General features: G+C 36.1%; 1 protein-coding gene across 2 annotated transcripts in view; it reads right to left on the minus strand.

The window, feature by feature from the left end:
* Positions 1-13,478: 13,478 nt before the first annotated feature.
* Positions 13,479-22,661, minus strand: part of LOC113227320 (protein Wnt-5b-like) — an 83,037-nt gene continuing 73,854 nt past the window's right edge. For both annotated transcript variants that reach the window (XM_026460209.1, XM_026460208.1), the window contains exons 6-7: positions 14,828-14,985; positions 13,479-13,843 (exon numbers count right to left, since the gene is read on the minus strand). In XM_026460209.1, coding sequence (XP_026315994.1) covers positions 13,646-13,843; positions 14,828-14,985 — 356 coding nt within the window. In that variant the 3' untranslated portion in view covers positions 13,479-13,645. The remainder of the gene's footprint in view (positions 13,844-14,827; positions 14,986-22,661) is intronic.

A 22,661-nucleotide genomic window follows, 5' to 3' on the forward strand; every position in this document is an offset into this window, starting at 1 on the left:
GAATGAAACTATTTTTCCGGATTTAAATCGCGTATATTTGTTTTTTCAAACAAACCGACGACCAGGGATATATTTTGACCTAGAACACTGTAACTGTACCACCCCTTCGACAACATAACCATCGTCGCCTTCCACGTCGACAACATTAAAACGATGACCAATACCATGACCAAGACTTTATCATAACAGTAACACATATATAAAACTTATATGTGTATATATGTATATAAGTAATATACATATAATAATCTAAAATATATAAACCCAAGTATCAAAGTATACAAGATACTATGGATCTATTAAATGGCCATATTAAATTTTAATTATATGATCGTCTAGTTTGATTAGGACCTTATTATTAACATTACGTTGTGTTTTAAATAAATAAGTAAGTAAGTAACCCGCGATTCTTTAAGAGGTACGTGAGATAAACATATAAATATAGTGATATGCTACATAGATTTTTTCAAAAAGACGTAAATATATTGGAAGAGGATTAAGGAATAAGGAAAGGATGCCCACCTTATGTAAAAAAAATATATTTTGAGGTATACGAGGCCCCCACAACAGTCTGCTTGTATAGATGTTATTTCACTACAGACCACCTCCGCTCACGTATCGTGTATGACGCGCCGGTTACATACTCCGGGGCGTAGAAGGTATAGAAATATATACACCTACGCTATTAAATGATGATTGTTTTAAACAATAGATATTCGTTATACGGAATACCTTAAGTATAAATGTCCTGCCATGTATGTGACGTAGCATAAAGACCATCAACAGTATGTTCTGTATAATATGTAGTGCAAATAGCATTTCAATGTATATGAAATGATACAACTCGACGTCTTCAATTGATGAATACATATACCAGTCACTGGTTCACACAGAACAGACCAGCACGACGATGTAGCCATGGCATTGGAGCCGGCTCAGGAACTGTAGACTGTTACATTGTATGTATCGTCTCAACGAATACAATATAGCCCACAAGGTCCAGCAGACAGGGAGAGCATGTTGCTACTCATATTGTGTCAACGCAGGCGAGTACAATATAGTCTGCAATACTAGTAAGTCTATGCAAACCAGTACATTGATGATGCAGCGGCAATCAGAAGCATTATTTAGTGTACCACATCTCGATCTTTAACGAGAATGGGTATCTTAACAGGAACAATCAACCAGGAACATTATAGAACAATAAAAGTATTTGTTATACCTTATTGTAATTAGTAGATATGAAACTGTTAATAGTGTCATAGCTCCGCTCACAAAACACTGCTATGTCATTTAAACTCAAGTATAAATACATAGAAATCCGGAGATATCCGGGAACAGGATGTGGAGTAACTAATTGATGCAAGATGAGAAATAATATCCATTAATGTAAACTAGTTTTACATAAGTAAAGAAACAAGAAGACAGAGGATAAAGATAAAGGAAGAAGAATAGGCCCACCTCATAGCCCTGCCTAGTTTTTACTAATAAGAATCCCTATTACACACCTTGAGTACAGCAAGTAGAGAAGAAATCAATTAATTATAATTATCAATTAATTATATCATAATCACATAGGTGATAATTCAGCATTTGAAATATAATTTCGCTATCTGATAAGCCTTGGTAGTAGACTTATCTAAGTTGGGTTAGTGTTCACCAAGCACTGAAAGTTAATCTAGTATTAACTTACAGAAGCCTAAGTTAAATACCAACCATTTCCGACCACGGGGCTAATTATCTCAGTAGCAACTTATACACTCGAAGTCCTAAATCTTTATGGAAATGGAAAGGCCTTCCATATAAGATCATGAACACTGTCACTGTGTATTGTAGTAGGTACTTCTAATAATTAACGGCTAGCTCTAGGAATACGCTAATCAGACATAAACGAGATATACATAGATATCAAGGCATAAATCTGACAGGGCGATGGGAGGAACACAAGTGATCCAACATCATCGCAAATAACTTAGTATCATCTTCCACAAAGGCTTTTAATTTGACAAGACAAGATTTTATAATTTGTAATAAATATGCCAAATTTCAGCCTAAGATAATAAATCAATTAAACTTCATTGGTTTTCTAATTCCATTCTGCAGATGTCCACTTCTTTAGCAGAAAGGACATGAAATTAAATACACAATATTATGTATTAATATATCTTTAATAAATAATTCTACCTCACCTTAGATACCTTAAACCAATACTGATAGTACCCAAGTAGAGAGATATAATAAACCACTACTGTTATCCTTTGTACAATACATTGATCAAGTATTAGGGGTTAAAGTATGAAATTGCCGTTTTATTGCAATAGGTTCTTTGAATTTTCATAGAATCTTCATGGTTTGAGGTTTTCGAATGAAACTTTTTTCAAATGGTTTCTGTGATTTTTTTTTTTTAAATTTGAAACATTTGAATATCGACTTTCAATTGTTTTTGTTATTCAATTTAGACAAGAAAGATGGATACTGCGAAAATTCAAGTGATTTTTGAACACGAGTTCCGACGCGGAACTAACGCGGCAGAAACAGCCCGCAATATCAATGCTGCGTTTGGAGAGGGGTCTACTAATGAACGCACCGTGCGATTTTGGTTTAAACGCTTTCGTGATGGAAATTTCGACTAAAAGAACGAGCCACGGGGAAGACCGCCCACACAGGTGAATAACGATGAATTAAGAGAGATAGTGGAAGCCGATCCTAGTGTAACAGCCATCCCCGGGGGTCTATTAAATAATAGATAAAATTAAATAATAGATCCGGAGCTGGTGATGTACGTGCTTAAAATTATATAATAAGTAATATTTGGCCGTTATTAAAATATACGTGATCGTCTAGTTGTGATGAATTAAGATTCGACCCTCTACGTTGTGTAATTTTTTCTTTTTATATCGTAAGTAAACGAGTTTTAAAACATGTCGCAAAATTATTCAAGAGCACAGGACAGTAAATAACTGCCGTAAGGTAAATAGACCTTAATAGCAAAAAAAAAATAAAAGGAACAAACAACAACAAAGCCTTCAGACAGCTAATCGACCTTGTATAATGCCTAAGTCTCGTTTACACCCTTACGCGCTCCATACAAAACATTCATTCACGTTCTATAAATAAATAAACATGCAAGTTACGCTTTGCATTTACGCGCTGCTATTTAACTACGCTTCCCTACTTCGAAAGCAGCCGCGGATGTTTTTGTCAAGAACTAGAGGGTGATGATGAGTTGTGCAAGGTAGTCTGAATACCATTTAAGTGCGTCTAACAGTTACCATTCTGTGATCCCCTTGCATAGGTTACAGCTCTAACCAGACTTCACACAAGACGCAGAGGGTCAGGGGTTGTCTATAGCCGAGACGACGTACCTCAGAGACCACTGATTAAAGTTATAAACACCCAAATGACTCAGGCCTTGTGTGTGTACCTAGTGCGTGTGAAGGATCCGAGTTAGGAGCGGACGACGTGCGCAACCTAAGTCGGGCCCTAGTACGTGATGTAATGCTGTACAGTTTGTCCAGGAGCTAGTCTCAGCCAGAAAACCTTCCCGCGGTGTGTTATCTAGTGAATGTGTAAAAGTTTAGAGTGAAAATGTGGTGTGTACCTAGTGCATGTAGTGGAATCGAACTTCTGAGATCATTCGGCTTCCGAGCCGTTTACCCAGGCCGACCCCACGTGTGCTGTTGTGTGGTGTAGAGTAATTGTGTGTGTATGTGTGTAGAGCGCAAGTAGGACCTACTAATATCTCTTGGTTGACACAAACGAGAGTCACAAAAGCGTACGACTTGTGACACAGTGCTTGCAGTGAAACAATAGGCAGAGCGGAGGAGATTTAATTATGAGATAGAACCACTCTTCCTCTTATCATTGAAAACACAGTGACACACTACTTTTTAAAGCATTTAAAAGCGGGCAGATAGAGAAATTATATATCAGATTATCACTAACTCTCAGTTCATTCGCACTGTAACTAATCAATGCAGCTTCGCACCACGAACAACTCTTTCGATAATGTTCTAAAATTACGAATAGATAAACAACAATGAAATCATGAACACCGTCGGAATTGTACAATTAAGAAATTAAGAACGATTTAGCCGCGCCCAAATAAAGAATGTGATGATAAAATAAGACAAAGTCAGCACTCCGCCCCTCGCCCATAGGAAAGGAAAACCCTAGACATAGCTAGTTGAGCAAATATACATACTTAACAATACATATAAATAAGAATTGGTATAAAATACATTTAGGATAATAATTCCTACAGTCTTGTTAGCCTCATGACCGTCAATGCCTATCTCAGTATGCAATTTAAACTTAGCTGCCGGTTTCGTCATCGTCGCGTCCCGCGTGCTGGCCAGCTCCCGCGTTCTCCGCCTGATGAGTAGTCTCCGCGCCCGCGACAAACGTTGCGAAATAGGAGGAAACCCAACTGCCACATTTCGTTATAAACAGGATCCAACTAACTACTTAAATTCGCGCGCGACACGATAAGGAGCCTATCTTCGACCGTCCCCGAGCCGTTGGCCTGACTCCGCGTCCCGAAAAGTTAGGTACCCAACTGACGTCTCCCTGATCCAAGGTTTTCGCCCCGGCTTCCGATTTCCCTCTCCAGTAACTTCACCATCCCCGTTTTCGTGCATCCCGTTCCTAACTTGACCAATAACCGAAAATCTCTTTGTTCTAAAGGGTGTGGCTACATTAGAGTCCTATTTGTTAAACTTTCTTTAGCACCTACCGTTTTGTCAATGCGCACATCTTGCTTATTCGCATCTGGCGTTTATTGTTCTTACCGGCTCTCGTTACATTTCTTATACAGTACCCTTCCTCATAAAGCAATAAATAGTGTTCCCTGTCATTTAGTTTTATGCCGAGAAATTGTGCAACAAAAGCCCTTTCTTTGTTTATGAAATGACCATTTCCGTAACCTTTGTCAATTTCGTGAGGGCGATACAACTACAAAAAAAAATAAACTCAATTCTTTGAACCCGTCTAGAATTACTTTTTGGTGCACATGTGCATTCGCTGTAGAAAGCTTGGCAATAAATCGTAGTTTCTTTACTACTACCCAATTTCATCTGACGCAAGCCAGTAATGTTGCTAAATACATTATATAATACATAACAAAAGTTATACTGTTAAGGAGTCCTACAGACGACGGTTACACTAGTCAAACTACCCAGGAATTAGTGGCATGGTTTAACGTTACCTTACCCACAATATTGACTCACTTGCGTCAAATAAATAAAATAAAAAAATACGAAAAATGGGTGCCTCATGATTTGACTGATCTGCAGAAAGAAACGCGTGTTGAAACTTGTGTTGCCTTGTTGAACCGGTACAGAAATGAAGGAATATTGGATCGAATTGTAACATGTGATGAAAAGTGGATTCTTTATGATAACCGGAAAAGAAAAATGCAATGGCTGACCCCAGGTCAAATGCCACAACAGTGTCCTAAAGCAAAACTTACCAATAAAAAGGTAATGGTAACTGTTTGGTGGTCTCAGCATGGTGTTATTCACTATAGTTTTCTCCGATCTGGTCAAGCAATAACGGCAGATGTCTATTGTGCCGAACTCCGAACCATGTTGACAAAACTAGCAGTAAAACAACCCCGACTCATGAATCGATCTTCACCATTATTGCTCCACGACAACGCGAGACCTCACACAGCACGAGAAACCATTTTGACCCTTCAGGAACTGCAGTTAGAAACCATTCGTCAGCCTCCGTATTCACCAGACCTTGCTCCAACGGACTACCATTTTTTTCGTGATTTGGACAATTATCTACGTGACAAGAAGTTTTCTTCCCAGGAGGCAGTACAAAATGCTTTCACACAGTTTGTGCAGTCTAGATCGTCGGAGTTCTATCGCAAAGGCATTAATAACCTTCCCTTTAGATGGCAGCAATGTATAGATAATAATGGCAACTATTTTGATTAAATAAATTTGTTAAAAATTTAAAAAATAAACAATTTAGATTTTCAGTACAAATCGGCAATTTCATACTTTAACCCCTATTATATTGTAAGTTATATATATCAAGTTGTCACAGTTTACCTTACCTTATAAATAAATAAAACAACATTGCTTAATGTATGGACACCTTCAGAATGTGCGTGTAATCAATAAAATTGCAATTACTCTAGGTGTCCTAACTACTATGAATTCTACATTAAGATCAATTGATTGAATAAAACTAAATTAAATAAAATCTATATTTTACAGTTTAGCTGAAGTAATAAATAATATATTCAACGTAGCAAATTGCCATTATTATAATTAATATGTGACAATAAAGGTCAAAGTTAGATAAATCAAGTAATTTGATGGTTTCAAAACAATATAAATACTCTATAAAAATGTTATAAGGTACAATTTTATCTCATTGTTAAATAAAATTAAGTTTAGTGTTTGCTAGATAATTTAAGTTATTTTTCGGTAACTGTTCATTCAACTAATAAAAGAATATCAGTCGAATGAGGTTTCGCAATATTATAATTAGAATGAATCAAAAAAATACAAAACGCACGTAAAGCTGTTAAAAAAAACGTAAACAAATCTCAACGATAGATACCCAAAATAAGTGTATCCTATCATAGTAAACGCAAATCACATACCTGAGAGGTGACCTCTCACCTATTACAAGACATCGACAAGGCTGCACCTACAAGGAAATCTGCCAGGAACCTAGACCAGGAACTGAAGACCCATATCAGCTCCAGATTTGAATTAAAGTCATATTAACACTGTCTCACACACGCGCTCGCGGACACTGACTCTAACTATCAAACGTAAATATTATATAAATTAACACACGACGCTTCCTGAGTACTATATTATTGCACAACTATATTATTAGTGTCCTAACAAAATATTATATACACAGCTGAAGGCCTAAATCTATTCTAGATTCGGATTACAGTTTTAACCCTATCACACGCGCTTACGAACACTAATGTCCTAACAAAGTATTTCACACACGGCTGAAGACCTAAATCACTTCTAGATTCGAATTAGAGTCTTAACACTGTATAACTCGCGCACTAAAGCCATAATCTACCTATGGTTACAAATGTAAGCACTATATAGACTAACTCGCGGCGTTTCCTAAATACTAGATTATTTAAAAACAAATTCAGTACGAATGCCCTAACAAAGTATTAGACACGCACTCCCGATCTCTCGCTAAATCACCCGAAAATAACAATTCCTTAAATCTCACATGCGACGTCTCCTAAATGGTCTAACTACTTAAACCCTAAATTAAACTACAATCATTATACTAGATTTTATCTATTAGCGCGAACGACACTAAAACTTAGATTTTCACATAAGCTTCTCTTTGTTACTAAAATTAAATGAAATATCAACCGCGATTTGAACTCCAGCCTTCCAATTTTTCAGGTGCTGTCGATCACGTCTTGGGCCCCACTAACTCATGATTTCAGTACCCCCAGCATCACAGCTTCCTTCCCCGCCTCGTCTCCTCACCGAATGTACTGGAATGTTCCAAAGACCCTTGAAGACACCCCGGTCACACGGTTCCCAATCAATAAATCCTATATGAAGTGTTCGTCAAATTTCTCGGTTCCCAATCAATAAAAGTGCTCTCTAGGAGAGAAGTCATTTCTAGGAGAATTTCTAGGGCTGGCAAAACTCCGTAACGTTTCATTGAGTACCCTAGACTCAGCAGTGGAACGCTTTCATAGAATAATAATTAATATAGAAAATTGACCCAATACGTATATATAAAATATCTAAATCGATCATTATTAATAAAGAGAGAAATAATAAAATAGGTAGTATTTGTTCAGGTGGGATAAATCTTCATCAGAAATAAGTAAAATCTTTCGCATGTGTTGTTCTTTTACCAAATATTAATAAATAATAAAAGGCATTGTGTAAAAACTAAATAGAATCATGTTTGCCTTTTTTTTTATGCTTTGCTAATCTAAATTACACACTTTTGAGTAAAGCTAATTTCACTTTATCATATTGTTTATCTGTAATATATACATAAACACACTTTCGCATAAATAATGATAGTATGCATTTAATTTACTAGTATTATTATATATTTTATTAAATAATTTCATTTCATTAGTTACCAAAGTTTAGCAACCCTAACAAAAATACACTCAGCAAAACCGATAATTCATACGTTAATTGTTAAGTGTTTCCTGCAGCTCAAATGTGTGAACTGAGACGAATTCAATGAAGTCATTTGCTATTGAAATTCTTCGAATGTGATTATTTACATTTAGAGGTTATTTAAAAAATTACCTACTTCCTTCACTAATAATTCATTACTGTTATATTTTTATACATCGAGTTTCCGCTAATTCATTTTTTTAATATTTTGTGGAAGGTGTGTTCTGTTACAACACCAACTGGTGAGTTATTTAAAATTTTCTTAAAGTACTAAGCTTCGTGTTACCTAAATGAGGACTTAAATAATGTTTTCTCACAAAACTAGCCACAAAATTATTATAATTTCCTTATTTCACCGATTCGTAGAATAGGAGTAGACTTACCTTATGACTTGGCATTTTCCTTCGCCTGTGTCAGGTGAGGTTCTCAAATGTTGCGAGTATATTTAGTAATTTCAGAAATTCAACACCGTTTTACTTTTGTAAAATTGTAATTTTAAAACAAAGACAAGCGATGAAATTTTTTGAAAATTAATTCCGTCGTCTTCACGAGATGGACAAAGTGAAACTAAACATTTGTTATAAGTGCTCTTATGTTCAAGTTTAAACGAATGCAATAAATCCAAACTCTCAACATGTGTTTGGGTTTCTCATTGGTCCCCACTTCAGGTTAATAAATAAAATACAAAAAACAGTAAACGTTTCGTTTATGATTAAGACGTATGGTATATTTCAGGAACTTTTGGAATTGTGAATGTCGTGGTTCCCGGTGAGCAATGTAATAAATTGTTCTCTACGGAAGTTTTATTTTAAGATCGCATATCAAGCTTTGTCGTTTTCGAAGACTTAACTGGCCATATCTGAAAGGGGTGAATGCTGGTTAATGACCTTAGACTATGGAACCGTCCATGACATACTAAATGGCACTTACAGTACCGGCTTCATTTTTTCCATCCTCTATGGTACATGCTATGATGGTCGTTTTGATGGATTCGCTCTGGACCTTTTGGAGGGAAAAGTGTCGTTTTTATTTTGACTTTCAATTATTTTGTGAAATCTAGTCTAAAGTGGAATAGGATAGTGCTATTGTGCCTTAATCGAAGATTAAAACGTGAAATTATACGAATCTCGAACTAAAATACCCGTATCGGCCCGTTTTAAGGAATCCCGAGTCAATCCAAGCACGCCGCCTCAAATTGCCTATCCTCTTTGTGGCGGCCATATTTACAGAAACATAATTAAACTTCATGTTTAGGCTGATGGCTTTGCCAAAGCCTTAATAAATAAAAAAAAATGGTCGTGTTGACAGATTACAATAGTGAGGTCAAATCTCAATTCATTGTCGAAAAAAAATACAATCAAATGCGAGTCACATCCATAAGTTTTTAGATTTATAACTACTATTGCAAGAGGTAGCTGATAAAAAGTTTTAATAAAACGAAAATAAAAATGTTTACTTAATATATCGTCAATTCGAAACTGCTTTGTCTTGCATTGAGCTTTGACGCGAATTTGCCGGAGGTAGAAGTTGTGCTGGCCAGCGATCCCATAAATCCATGACTGACGATCGTATCAGATTTCACTTTAAAAAATTTCGAATATTGGACAACACATGTCGAGTTGTGTCGTAACATTATACATTCCATAAATTTTACTGCACGTCACTATTGACAACAATGTAGAACAAATAGCTCCTTCAACTTATTTATTAATTAATACGAAAGTTTATGAGCGGACAAACGTCAAAACGGCCATCATAGCGTACCGGTACTATAATATCTATATCACCTGTCATCAGTTGCTCCCTCTTTTCATACACGGCGTTATATACGGCATCATCTTTCACATAATCAATCTTTTCAAAGGAATATAGTTGAAAACGCAAAAGAAAATATGTAACTAATTAAACATATTATATAATTTAAAATTTTTTATTGTGGTTTTAAAGTTATTTAAGTATTTTCTACTGAGTATTATGGTTTAATAACAGTTAAATTGTTACTTATTTAAGTATATAATTAATAAACTTTAAGATACACGTATCTTGCGAAGATTGACAAAATAATTTTGTAACTTGGCGAATAGTTGGTACCTTTACATGCACGCCCTAATTATTTCTATGAAAATTTAATCTTATCTCGTTTAAAATACACACGCCGGCACAATTAGCTGATCAAAAAAACTGGGAACAAAAAAAAAATTTAAAATAATGAAGCTTATATTAAAATCATTGACTTATCACCAAACTTTGTTGGTAGGTCAATGACTTAAATAAAGAAGAGTTAGACATAAAGTAGCCATTAAAGATCATGATCCGGTTAATGGATATTTGCGTACAAAAACCACATTAGGTTTAATTTATGCAGCTATAAATCATTTTTAATTTTAGTAAAGATCAAATATTGAAAATCTATTTTGTATGAAAACCCTAATTAGGTAATTGTCAGACCTTCTATTAAACAAATATCGTCACACTCGTGCACGAACTCTGCGCGGTCAGTTGTAGTAGGAATAAGACCGAAATCGTTCTCTGGGTGATCATTGTGATCAACAATAAATTCAAATGACACAAATATTTTGTACTAATATTTTTTTTTATATAATTTTTTTTATTCCGTAATTTCCAGTACCCACAGTAAAGTCGTCAAGTGTCGTAAAGTACACATATTTTTCTATAAATCTTACCATGTGTCATTTCTGTACGCCGTGGATTGTCTGTAAACACGGTTTTTATACTTTTTGTGGGCCATGATCTTTATTTTTTTACTTAAGTTACCATCTTGTAACATCGTTTTAATACAGTTACACTCAACTTTTATTGAAAAAAAAAATATAAATCAGCATTAACTAAAAGGCATTTTTTTAGATTTTGTGACAACGCAGAAACAAGTTTAAATTAATTTTAAAATTATAACAGTGATATTTTTCACTTAAGATTAAATCAATCAAATCATAAATAAAATAACTTTTTCAATTATAGTTTACGACATTTACAGGAACCAACCTCGAACCACTGGACAAGCTTTTATTAGTAAGAAATTAAAACAAGCGAATGAAAAAATAACAGTTAGTTGGTTACAAATTGTTTATTTTAATCTAAAAAAGTAATATAACCGATCCACACTTTCCAAAACGCACGCATTATTTTCCGCTATTTGTGCTGGTGTGTGTATGATAACCGATTTACAAGAGCAAAAAGTTACGTATTAATAAAAGACCTGAAATCAGTTTTTAGCAAGACAAAAACCATTTTACAAATATCGTTCCAATATATAAAGTATTTAGTACGTATTATCCAATACTATATGTTTAAAATACATACTGCTCTACAAATAACGAAATTAGAGGTAGCCATTTACTTACATATAATTTTAGAACACAATAAATAAGTAACTACACACATAAACTAATGAGCGTTATTCAGTTCTTTTTTTTTATTTTTCATTAGTCGTGGTAAAGAACTGTCAAAATTCTAACCAATCACGTAGCAGTTGACTCCTGATTGGTGAGTTTTGAAAGATAATCAGCGCTGAAAAATGCTCATGAAATAGCCTCTAATCTATATTTACAAAAATGAATACTGGTTAGGTTACATTCTTTCTACGTTTTTCGGATCATTTAGTTATGTTATAATAACATAGTAAATACTAGGCATAGATGAATAATCTAGTCTAAATAATCTAGTAGTATGTTGAGTGTGCGCGTTATTATTGTTATTTTAGTCAAACTTGATGTAGAATTAAATACCAACGAACAAAAACAGGGGGTTTTTACCTCAGACTGTTTTGCAGTTACCACTTTACCACATTGTTCGATAACAGTCTTTATGGAGTGGAGTCCTGGTTTCAGGCTGGTTTTGAATAGATTCAACAATAAAATGGCACCAAAGTAAACATAACATAATGTAATAAGTAACATAAAATAATAATTATTACCTATTGGAGTTGCCAAAAACAACTTCAATATTTTTCCCCAAAATTCGATTAGACTTTGATAATAATAATCGTGAATGATGACGGTTTATAAATTAAAATAGAAGTTTCAAATGTCTAATAAGTGATTTCAAAGCAAATTAAACATTCCATATCGAATTTGGCTAGAGTATAAGTAGGTATGTATAATATAATCACACATACCTTACAACTTGAGTGGGCTTAATATCTAGGTACCTACAAATGAAGGTCAAAATTCTTTAAATTAAATGAAAAACATTCAAATAGTGTTTAAATCTGCTGTTCAAGCGCAGTTTTACATGTACTTGCGAGTGCTAACACTACTTATAAGGATTCAAGTTTGTAAATGAAAGTTCGTATCCTTGGTATAATAAGGCCACATGTGATGATCATACGACAAAAATGTTTTTATCACATGCGTTTTACACGTGCAGCTTGTGGGTTAAGTATACACCGAAAGCGTGTTACGCCATTCGAGTCCAGTATGATGACGCTCTTAGGGTCGTATTCCAGAACTCTACACAATGCTCAAGTCAGGAGTCCAACGGCCTCCTTCGGACGGTGGTCAAGAGGGAAGACGGGCCAATACTGTGTCATTGGGTAGCTGTACATGTCAAGCGTGCTAGAACTGTTCTTAGATAGTTCGAAAACTGTTTGTGCGTTTTACTAATACAGTTTTCAAGGATATTTGTCAGAAATATAGTAAATTATTATTAATAAACGTAATACGAAGTACATGAAACAAATAACTCTCCCATTTAATTATAAAAAAAAAATCACTTCAACTTATTTCGATCGTAGAATCTGGCCTTATTACACCAACGTTGTAAGTTTATTATTTGCAGTTATTATCTACGTCTAAATTTGATTACTGCTCTTCCCATTTAGTATATAAGAGTAAATTCCATCTGAAGCCGTATGAACAACCGTTGCTCTGGTGTATAAGTAAGTAGGTAGGTTAGGTTTCGACGACGTCTGTGGTCGAGTGACTTGCATACCGATTTTCATGGTGTCGCCATTTTTGAAGTCCCGGGTTCAATCCCCGGCTGGGTCAATGTAGATAACTAACTTTTCAATATTATCTCCGGTCTGAGTATTTGTGGTACCGTCGTTGTTTCCGATTTCCATAACACAAGTGCTTTAGCTACTTATTTTGGGATCAGAGCAACGTATGTGATGTTATCTGCCTCCGTGGCCGAGCGGTTACCATGCCGGACTGCCACGCAAAGGTCCCAGGTTCGATTCCCGGGCCGGGAGAAATATTTGTATGGCCTACATTTTTTTCTCTCGTGAGTTTGGGTGTAATTTGTGGTTGTCGATGTGTGTGTCCATGGCACCCGCGACACAGGGTTTCCCTAGTGCGGGGCTATGTTGATTGTGAGCGTTATTATTATTATTATTATCTAATATTTATTTATTATTTAGGTAGCTAGAATCGACCGGCGAGATGGTACGAGTGTGTTTCCACGACAGAATAAGAGAAGCATATACAGCGCTTTGTGAGAGGTCGGTGTCCACATGATGTAATACCATACACTTATTTACAGGTGTAAATCTCCACAGTCTGCATGCAAGTGTCGCACTCGACGCGGCAGCACCAGTGGAACTTGCAGTTGCACCGCTCTTTAACCGTAATCCGTTTCGTGTTGTACCCCCGACCGCAACACATCAACGAACATCCGTCCATGCCCGCTGACGTCCTGTTGCATTCGCGGCCAGTTGTACCAAGAGAACCCTGCAAGATATTGAATTAGGGATGTACAGTGCTTCGTTTTTCTCAATGCCCCTCGTCAATCATCGGATTTCCGAATGCAAACGAATATTAATTTCCATGTCCAATAATTATTAGATTTAAAATCTATACATAATTTATATTTTGAACAAAGTACTTTGTTGTTATTTCGTTTTTATTTCCTTGTGTACTAAGTAGAGCTGTAAAACGATTTCCACGTTTATTAAGTGCTCCATGCCAATAAGCAAGTTAACAAAATTATAAAGTAAAAAAGTATGCTTTTTTTATATAACTAAAAATGAATACTTTTCCGGATATTAATCATTTCAATTCAGTCCGTATCTGATCGCATTTCTTCATCTGACATAGCTACGTTTATGTTCGCCATCGATGGAATAATCACTTTCCGCGCAACTCGAACAGGTATCCTAGAATAGAATAGAAATAGTGTTCTTGTACAAAATACAAGAACACGCTGTAAATTATCTGTCGTGCCTGTGACTTTAGCGGCTTTCCTCCCATAATATAATAAATAAAAATGTAATAGCAACTGTATATACTTCTAAGTCCACAGAGAGGGTCCAGTCTGTACCAAAGGCAAAGTGCAACTGAATAAAATGCGACGATACCCGAAACACGCAGTTTGCCGAAGAACATTGAGAACATAGAAATAGAAGCATTGTATTCAGATTGTCTCCATCCAATCTAGTGCAGTGTGTTTGCAGTCGTCGAAACTGTACTCTGGCGTGTTTACACAGTGTCGACCTTCATGCCGTCTTTGGCAGTCTACTTCGGCTTGTCGAAGTAGGCACAATCGACTCGCTATTTACACCGAGTCACTTCGGCAAGCGAATTCGGTTAACGAAGGCGGCGCAGCCAATGACCGCAAATGCTTTTTATACATGCTAGTCGGTAAACGGTACTCTTGACCTGGTCCCACGGAAGAATGGTCTGTGCCTGATCCTCTTTTACGTCACAAACACTTACCAAAAACTCATTTTTAACGCAGAAGTTGGGTGATTCTTCCAAATAGACGAGATCCTGAGCTGTGGGCAAGCTGTAATGGGGATCGCTGAGGCGCAACTTGCCTCGACGAGACACCTTCACTTCCGTCGCTCCTTCATACTTGTCTCGAAGATAGTCACCTGAAAACAGATTATTTCCTTTGATTAATTTTGCGTCGGCGCTGTGAGATACATAAATTGAGTCTTAACCTTCCAAATTAAAAGTCAGTATACATTTTGGAGTAAAACGACAAACCTATTTGTGAATGTCATTCTCTATTTCAGTTCTAAAGTACAGAAATGTTTACGGTAATGTAAGGATTTCGCTTTGAACTTCATAATTCGTGCTCTTAGCATTTATTTTTCATAACATCAAGTGACGGGACGAATAAGTTATGCACCTGATGGTAAGCTACACGCCTGTCCATAACAGTCACAGCGCCACTCAGAGCTTTAAATTGCAAAGATCTGAGGGGCATTACCACTGCGCCTGTCAGCCTGAGACATAAGTTGACCACCCTTACCCTTCAAAATCGGAACATAGTAATGCTGCTGACATTACTGCTTGGCGGCAGAAATAGGTAAGGTGGCAGTACTAACCTGGATTAACTCTTTCAGAAGGAGCTCTACTGCTGCTATAAAAGGAGTGCACGAAAGGACCCTCCCCGTACGACGTACTGTGACAAAGTGACCTCCATACATCGTCATCCCACCTTTTTATCGCATTCTCTCCGGTTCCTGGCTACACGCCATTCTGATTTTGTTTCGTTCCATCCGTCACTCCCTTGCTCAATCTCTGTAGCGAACGGTACTATTTGATGACAGTAAAATTAAAAACAACGGTACTATGTGTACCCTAACTTTTAATCGCGAATTTTGATTCCCTTTACCAGTTTACTCAAAATCATATACCAATTTTAATACCACATAAACCTAGTAATTCTGTATAACTCGGCCCTTTTAAGGTAAGGTAAGTGTCTGGGCAGTTTGTTATTATAATATAGTGAGAGGGAGTGTTTTATACTGTTGTACCTGTTTTTTATATACCTTTTTCTTTACAGCCTTTTACTTCAACTTCAATAAATTTTGGGTGGACCGAAGTATCCTATTTTATTGCCGTGATCCTGATCACGGGGCATAGTGGTTTACAATCTTTTCAAAACCATTACTCTTCTGCACGTCTGGCGCACCCTGGGCAACAATCGGCGAGGACCTTACGACGATTGACAAGAATATAACTCTCCTATTTAAGCATAAAGTAGTTATCGACTAGTTCCGTTCGTAGAATCTTAAAATATCTCTCCTGAAAAGTTGTCATTTTGCAGATGTAGTAGCGGTAGAGGTCGTTGTGAAAGAGTTCGTCCAGGGTACTACTGCCAGCTTACCTATTTCTGCCGCCAAGCAATAATGTCAGCACTAAAGCATTGGAAGGGTAGGTATGTTGGTGAAACTATAGACACGTGGGGCTTGTCAACTTATGTCTCAGGGTGACGGACGCAGTGGCAATGCCCCTCAGATCTTTACGATTTAAAGTTTTGAGTAGCTGCAACTATCATGGATACGTTGACGATGTTCGTCTTGTCGCCTAATATCATAGAAGAAAAAAAAAGCTGTGACCTAATTACACTAAAGGTGAGATATTTGCTTTCGTGTCAAGGCGCGTTCCCATCATGTCGGAACGTTTTATTTGTCATTGGACGATTGTCGCGTCTAGCCTGTTCCCATATCACGACTATCTGTCGTGGCTGTGACTGGACGTTTATTTTATCGTTGAACGATTGTCGAGTCTAGCTGTTCCCACTAGATCGTGGCGACAATTTATCGGTTCTCGGCAGCCGCCTTGTCGTTTGCACGACAGAATCGGTTGAAGCTGCGATTATCTGTGGTCACAGCTGTATTGTGAAGTTTTATTTACTGTCTGACGACTGTCATTCCAGCCCTTCCCATTGTCACGACAGTCTGTCGTCGTAACGTCAAAAAAACACGATGTTACTATATGTGAATAACTTCATTTAAATGCACAAGCCACGACACTTTAAAATGCAAGACTATCTGTCGTCACCACATAATGGGAACGCGCCCTTAGGCGGTAAAGTGGCTTATTTACGCCTTATGCCCCTACGACTTGGAAGAAAGTTTATTTTGAGTGGTAATTGCACCGCAGCCGAAAAAATGTAATGGAGGATATTACGACATGAGTTGCGACTGGAAAGGTGATACGCACTAAAATAGAGGACTTCAGTGTTTGCCAACTGATAATGGAGAACACATTTATATAATCTTAGAACTAAATTCACTAAAACGACCACCCAACACACTTAATTATTGAATCCATAAGGTATATACTAATCGTAAAAATTAAAGCCGTAAAAGCAAGATTTGGAATTTAAATTTCGTGACGAGTAGAAAGGCTTATTTTAATGTTACCACAGTGTATTAGTTGAGTAATTTATTATTTGGGCGATACACGGCAAGGCAACTTTTATTACATTTTTTTTGCCTCTTATCATAGCATTATTTTAAAATAAACTACTATTTTAACAGTTGCTCAAAATGTGGTATTTGTCGTACGACAAATCGTGCCGAAAGTTGGATTTTTCGCACTAGTGCTTTTTAGTTTTTAATTTTTTTTTATTTACTGTTGTTTCAAATCTTAAGCATAGAACTAAAGAGGTTGTATATTTATTTAATATTTAAGTGCTTTGTGACGTAAGTCATTCGTCATTAAAACCATATTAAAACTTATATTTACTTACAAACATCGTATTTGTTTAAATTGCATAGGTGTTTTATAAAACAACGGGTTACATTTAAAAATACCAAAATATTTTCCATAAAGATGGCTGATTGAGTATTAACAATGTCCGGAGGTGAGTATTATACGAGACCGCTGCGCGCCGCGCTACTGCTACAAACTTTGGACATTTACGTTAGCAATTTTTTCGACTGGTTAGATACCATCGGCATATTTACTTCTAATGTGCGAAATTTGAAAACGGGACAGCAAGGGGAAATCCGAAAATATAGAAGATACAAACTGTTTTAGGAACCATGAAGTCCTTTTTGTGAAAACAATTTTATTTAGTCAATATTTTAGTCAAGCATGAGTTGTCCTTAAAAATGAATAAAATTGATCAAAATTTTTTTTAGTACCGATCGACTCAGTTTCATGAAGGGATCAATCATTTCATTGTATGGGACGACAAAATCGGAAGGGACAGCAGAAGTTGGTCAAATTTCATAAAATATTTTTCATACAATTGATTTTCTTTTTTATGCTAATAGACTCAGTTTCTTATAAGGATGACTTAATTGTATCGAAAGAAAAAATTGGGGCAGCAGAAGTTGTTCAAATTTAATTGCTCGGTACCCATCTGATTATGACTTTACAAGCCGATGGCAGATTACAAAAGGATAAAAAAACATTTATTGCTCATTGCTCATTGGTACCACACCTTGCCAGAGTAAATCTGACCCGGACAAGCCGGATATACCAAGAGGCACAGTTCAAGGTAGTGACACTCCCGGGATTGCGGAAGGGAAGACCAACCAACCGCAGCCGGTGGCCAGATTTCTGCTGGCTATGCAGCGCGTGACAGAAAGTAGGTAGTAAGATAGTTAGTTATTTGGATAGTAAGTAATTAGCGTTGATGGTGTTTAATGCACGTCTATATAACGGGCTAGATCTCTGTTTGTTGCGTAGTGAGCTGAGGTAGTATAGAATAATTAATTTCTTTGGTGAGCAATTGCTCAGTTTCCATCTGCTTACATAGTGACTTATTGAAGTTTTTGTGAAGGTGTCCATTATTTATGTAGTTTTATTTTTATGTTTGAGCTATGGAAAAGAGCTTACTCTAGGTTAGCACATAAGTTAGATTCCAGTTTTGGTGTTTTTGTTTGTGGTGACTGCGTGCCAGTCGGTAGAAGATTGTTATAAGACACTTTAGTCGGTTTTGTTTTTTTATTGTCTTCGTTCAGACTGTGGACCGTTTAATTGATTGTCGATTTTTTTTGTGTGAATTTGGAAAATTGTTTGTAGTTGTTTTTTGGGTTCGAAATTTATTTAATGGGCTTTAAAGTGAATGTAATTTATATGAACAGATGCAATTTACATGACAATCATGTTGAATGAAAAACATCTTTCATAAGGTCTCACAGGTGGCGCTACGGCAAAAAAATCTGAACAAAGATCCGCAACAATCACACCAAAATTTGTAAGATTTGCTGGCTCGATCCGTAGCCCAGTTGGCAGAGCGATAGCCACGTTGAGGCAACAGACGCTGGTTGGTATCCAGTCGGATCGGGAATTTTCTTTGCGTTTATTCCATCTTTGTATCAATAATAATAACAAACTAGTGGAATATTTTTACAAAAAATAGATGATTATCGTAGTGGTAATAATCTCAGTACAGAGTATTAACAAAAAAAAAGCGATCTCAAAAGTTCGTGGAATTGAATCTATTTGCCAAGTGTTATTAAAATCGGTTACCGGAAAGTGTGCGACAACGGATTCATCCCCTAGTTGCCACCTTTAGAGGTCTAATATTTTCTTCCACCACGTACCACGGTACCACGATTTCGTTTAACCAAGGTAAACAACTCTTTTATGGGGAACTGTATACGTTTTTACAATAAGATTCCGGAGCATATATTAAGTTTATCATTTCCTAAGTTTAAAAACTACATTAAAAATATTTTGATCGAAAAATCATATTACAAAATTGAAGACTACGTGTTAGATAAAGATGTATGGAAAGACGACACGGCTCCAGAATCCACACAAATTTGATTCAAAGTGTACTCCATAGCATTTAAGTTTATTTGAAAAGAGCAATCCCTAGAGTTTCTTGCTCGTTCTTTTCAGGGAGGTCAGCGTCACTACGACCAGCAGCTTAAATGTGACATTTCAAGTGTAAATTATTTTACCTATGGAATAAATAATCTTTGACTTTGACTTCAAATTGAAATGGGACCAGTACTGAGGTACCCTCTTTTCGACAAACTAACTTTTCTAGATTGTACTGTCGTTGTTTCCGATTTCCATAACACAAGCGCTTTAGTTACTTGCTTTGGGATCAGAGCAATGTACGTGATGTTGTCTGATATTTATTCATTTATTTATTTCTTCAATAAAAATAAAATAGTTTTTCGTGTTTTTTTAAGCGGTCAGTGTGAAAAAGAAACTTCAATTTCATAGGTTGACGTCACTTTGTTATTATTAGGCGTGTACACTTGTTTTGCGTTTGCAAGATAATATGCTGCTCTTGTTTTTCTACAAATGCGCCTTTTAGAACGTTTTCTTAACTCGTAAAGTAAGTTTTAGACTTAAATAAAGCTGTTTATGACCGATAAATTGCCATATTAATCCAACGGCCGTAGCTTTATTTGACGATTAAGAAACAAACATTTTTATCCACCTTTAACGGTTTTTACGTTTTTTTATCAATCGCACTATAATTCCTTAGTACATTACGTAATTTAGTCCATAGTTTCCCAAAGTGGTCCCGAGTGGGCGCTGAAGAGTTCTAGGGGCGGGGTAGGGGCCTCGGAAGCAATTGGGGGCGTTGATACTGTCCAGGGAGAGCTATCGCATTTGAAATAAGTCTAAAAATTATTTTAAAAAAAACAAAAACCCGACAGCAAAAATATTTAGCTGGGAAGATAAAAAAATATTTCCCCTCACTATTTTGATTATTTTTTAGCCTATGACACTCAATGTCAAAATCCATAAAGCCGTTTAGACTGTACAGCATGAAAAAGAAATGGACACACATACACTTGCAAAACATAACCCTCCCACAATCGGGTATAAAAACCTGAAACTACACTACAATTATGTGTATATATAATTTTTTTCCCTTGTGATTTTTGTGTTAAGCTATTTAATAGAAAAAGTACGTGTTTTCAATTGTTTTTTGAGTTTTTTGTAATTTTTTTATCTTGCCTAAGTGGGCCAAAAAGTTAGGGAATCCATGATTTACTCCATAGTAACTTGACGTCCCGTATTTTATTTTGTCATTTGATTTAAAAATCCCTTGAACTTCATGTTTCATTTAGTAGCAGTAGAGCTCCTTGTGTTCACTTGTGAAGTACTCTGGCACTGTACCTGTTTCTGCTGCCAAGCAGTAATGTGCGCATTACTGCGTTCCGGTTTTGAAGGGCAGGGGTGCTGGTAAATTTACAGGTACATGGAACTTGTCAACTTATGTATCAGTGTGACGGGCGCAGTGGTAGTACCCGTCAGGTCTTTGCAATTTAAAGTTAGGTTCTCGGGTTTCTTTCAGAGAAAAGTTTAAGGAGACCGGTGTCATGACTGTGGCATCACAGTACATTTAATCAAATATTTTTCAAATATGCTCGTAAAAATAGACATAATTTCATTAAGAAAGAAGATATCCATAGTATTAACCTAAGAACTAAGTCCAAACTCATGGTGCCACGATTTCGTTTAACTAAGGTAAATGATTCTTTTATAAACTGTACACGTTTTTACAATATGATTCTGGAGCACATATTAAAATTATCATTTCCTAAGTTTAAAACTTATATTAAAAGTATTTTAATGGAAAAGTCATATTACTAAATTGAAGAGTATGTGTTAGATAAAGGTGTATGGAAAGACAACATGAGTCTAGATTCCACACAAGTATGATTCACAGTGTATTCCAAAGTATCTAAGTTTATTTGAAAAGAGCAATCCCAAGAGTTTCTAGCTCGCTCTTCTCAGGGACGACAGCGTAGTGAACGAGCAGTAGCTTAGTAAATGACGTTTTCAAGTGTAAAAATTTAACCTCTGGAATAAATGATTATTTGACTTTGACCTTGACTATAGTTCTGAGTGGCACTGCAACTGCTATGGACAGGCGTATCGCTTACCACCAGGCGCAGATTTCGTCCCGTCACTTGATATCATAAAGAAAAAGACAAACAGGCAGTCATTCATCACCGCCATCATTGCCTAACAGTACAAAAAATACTTGTCAGAAAACAAAGACATACAAACGATACAGAAGTTAATACCACACGCAACCCACTCACAAAGACAAACGAAGATCGTTTAACATATCTCGCCTCATTTGACACCGTTCATCGAAACAATTAAAACAACCGACACGGCTAAAGAAGCTAATCACAAACTATCAATTCACGACAAAAGCCAGGAGACTAGAGCCGTAACACATTGCGATCCATGCTCTCGGAATTAAGTTGTATGCGACAGGCTTTTTAGTAAAAAAAAAGAAAGAATTTTTTTTAATACGCGTACATTTTTTTTAAATCTTGTACTCAGCCACGAATCGAGTCTATTTTATTGTACTAATGGATAGGTCAATGACATCCTAAGACTATCGACTCCAATACGAAATGCATGTAGGAATTAACCACAAAATATGCATATTACAACCTTTTGCAGGCTATAGAGATTTTATTCTGGTCATTGATCCCATCGATTAGTACAATAACATAATGATGTTTATTTTTTGTATTATACGTTGGTTCGACTTCCGGTTCAGGAAAACAGTTTCAAAAAAATCTAAGTTGTCAATAATGTAAATGTTACCTTTAAGTAAAATCATCTACTTTAAGTACTAAAGGTAATTCTTTTTCATGTGCAATTTATTTTTTCCACCCTGTATAATAGGCATCGCGTAATAACCAGAAATAGAGACGAAATGTCATTTAATTTGTTTGAGAACCATTCTCACAAATCATTACGATGGCAACAGCGCTCCGATTGATTGATTCGAAACAATTGAAGGGTGTCATCAATTGTTTAACTTTAAATCGATCCGTTGAACTTGAGATTTGCTATAATGGAC

The sequence above is a fragment of the Hyposmocoma kahamanoa genome, unplaced genomic scaffold (assembly GCF_003589595.1).
Source record: "Hyposmocoma kahamanoa isolate Upper Pololo Valley unplaced genomic scaffold, ASM358959v1 210, whole genome shotgun sequence".
NCBI classification, from domain to species: domain Eukaryota; kingdom Metazoa; phylum Arthropoda; class Insecta; order Lepidoptera; family Cosmopterigidae; genus Hyposmocoma; species Hyposmocoma kahamanoa.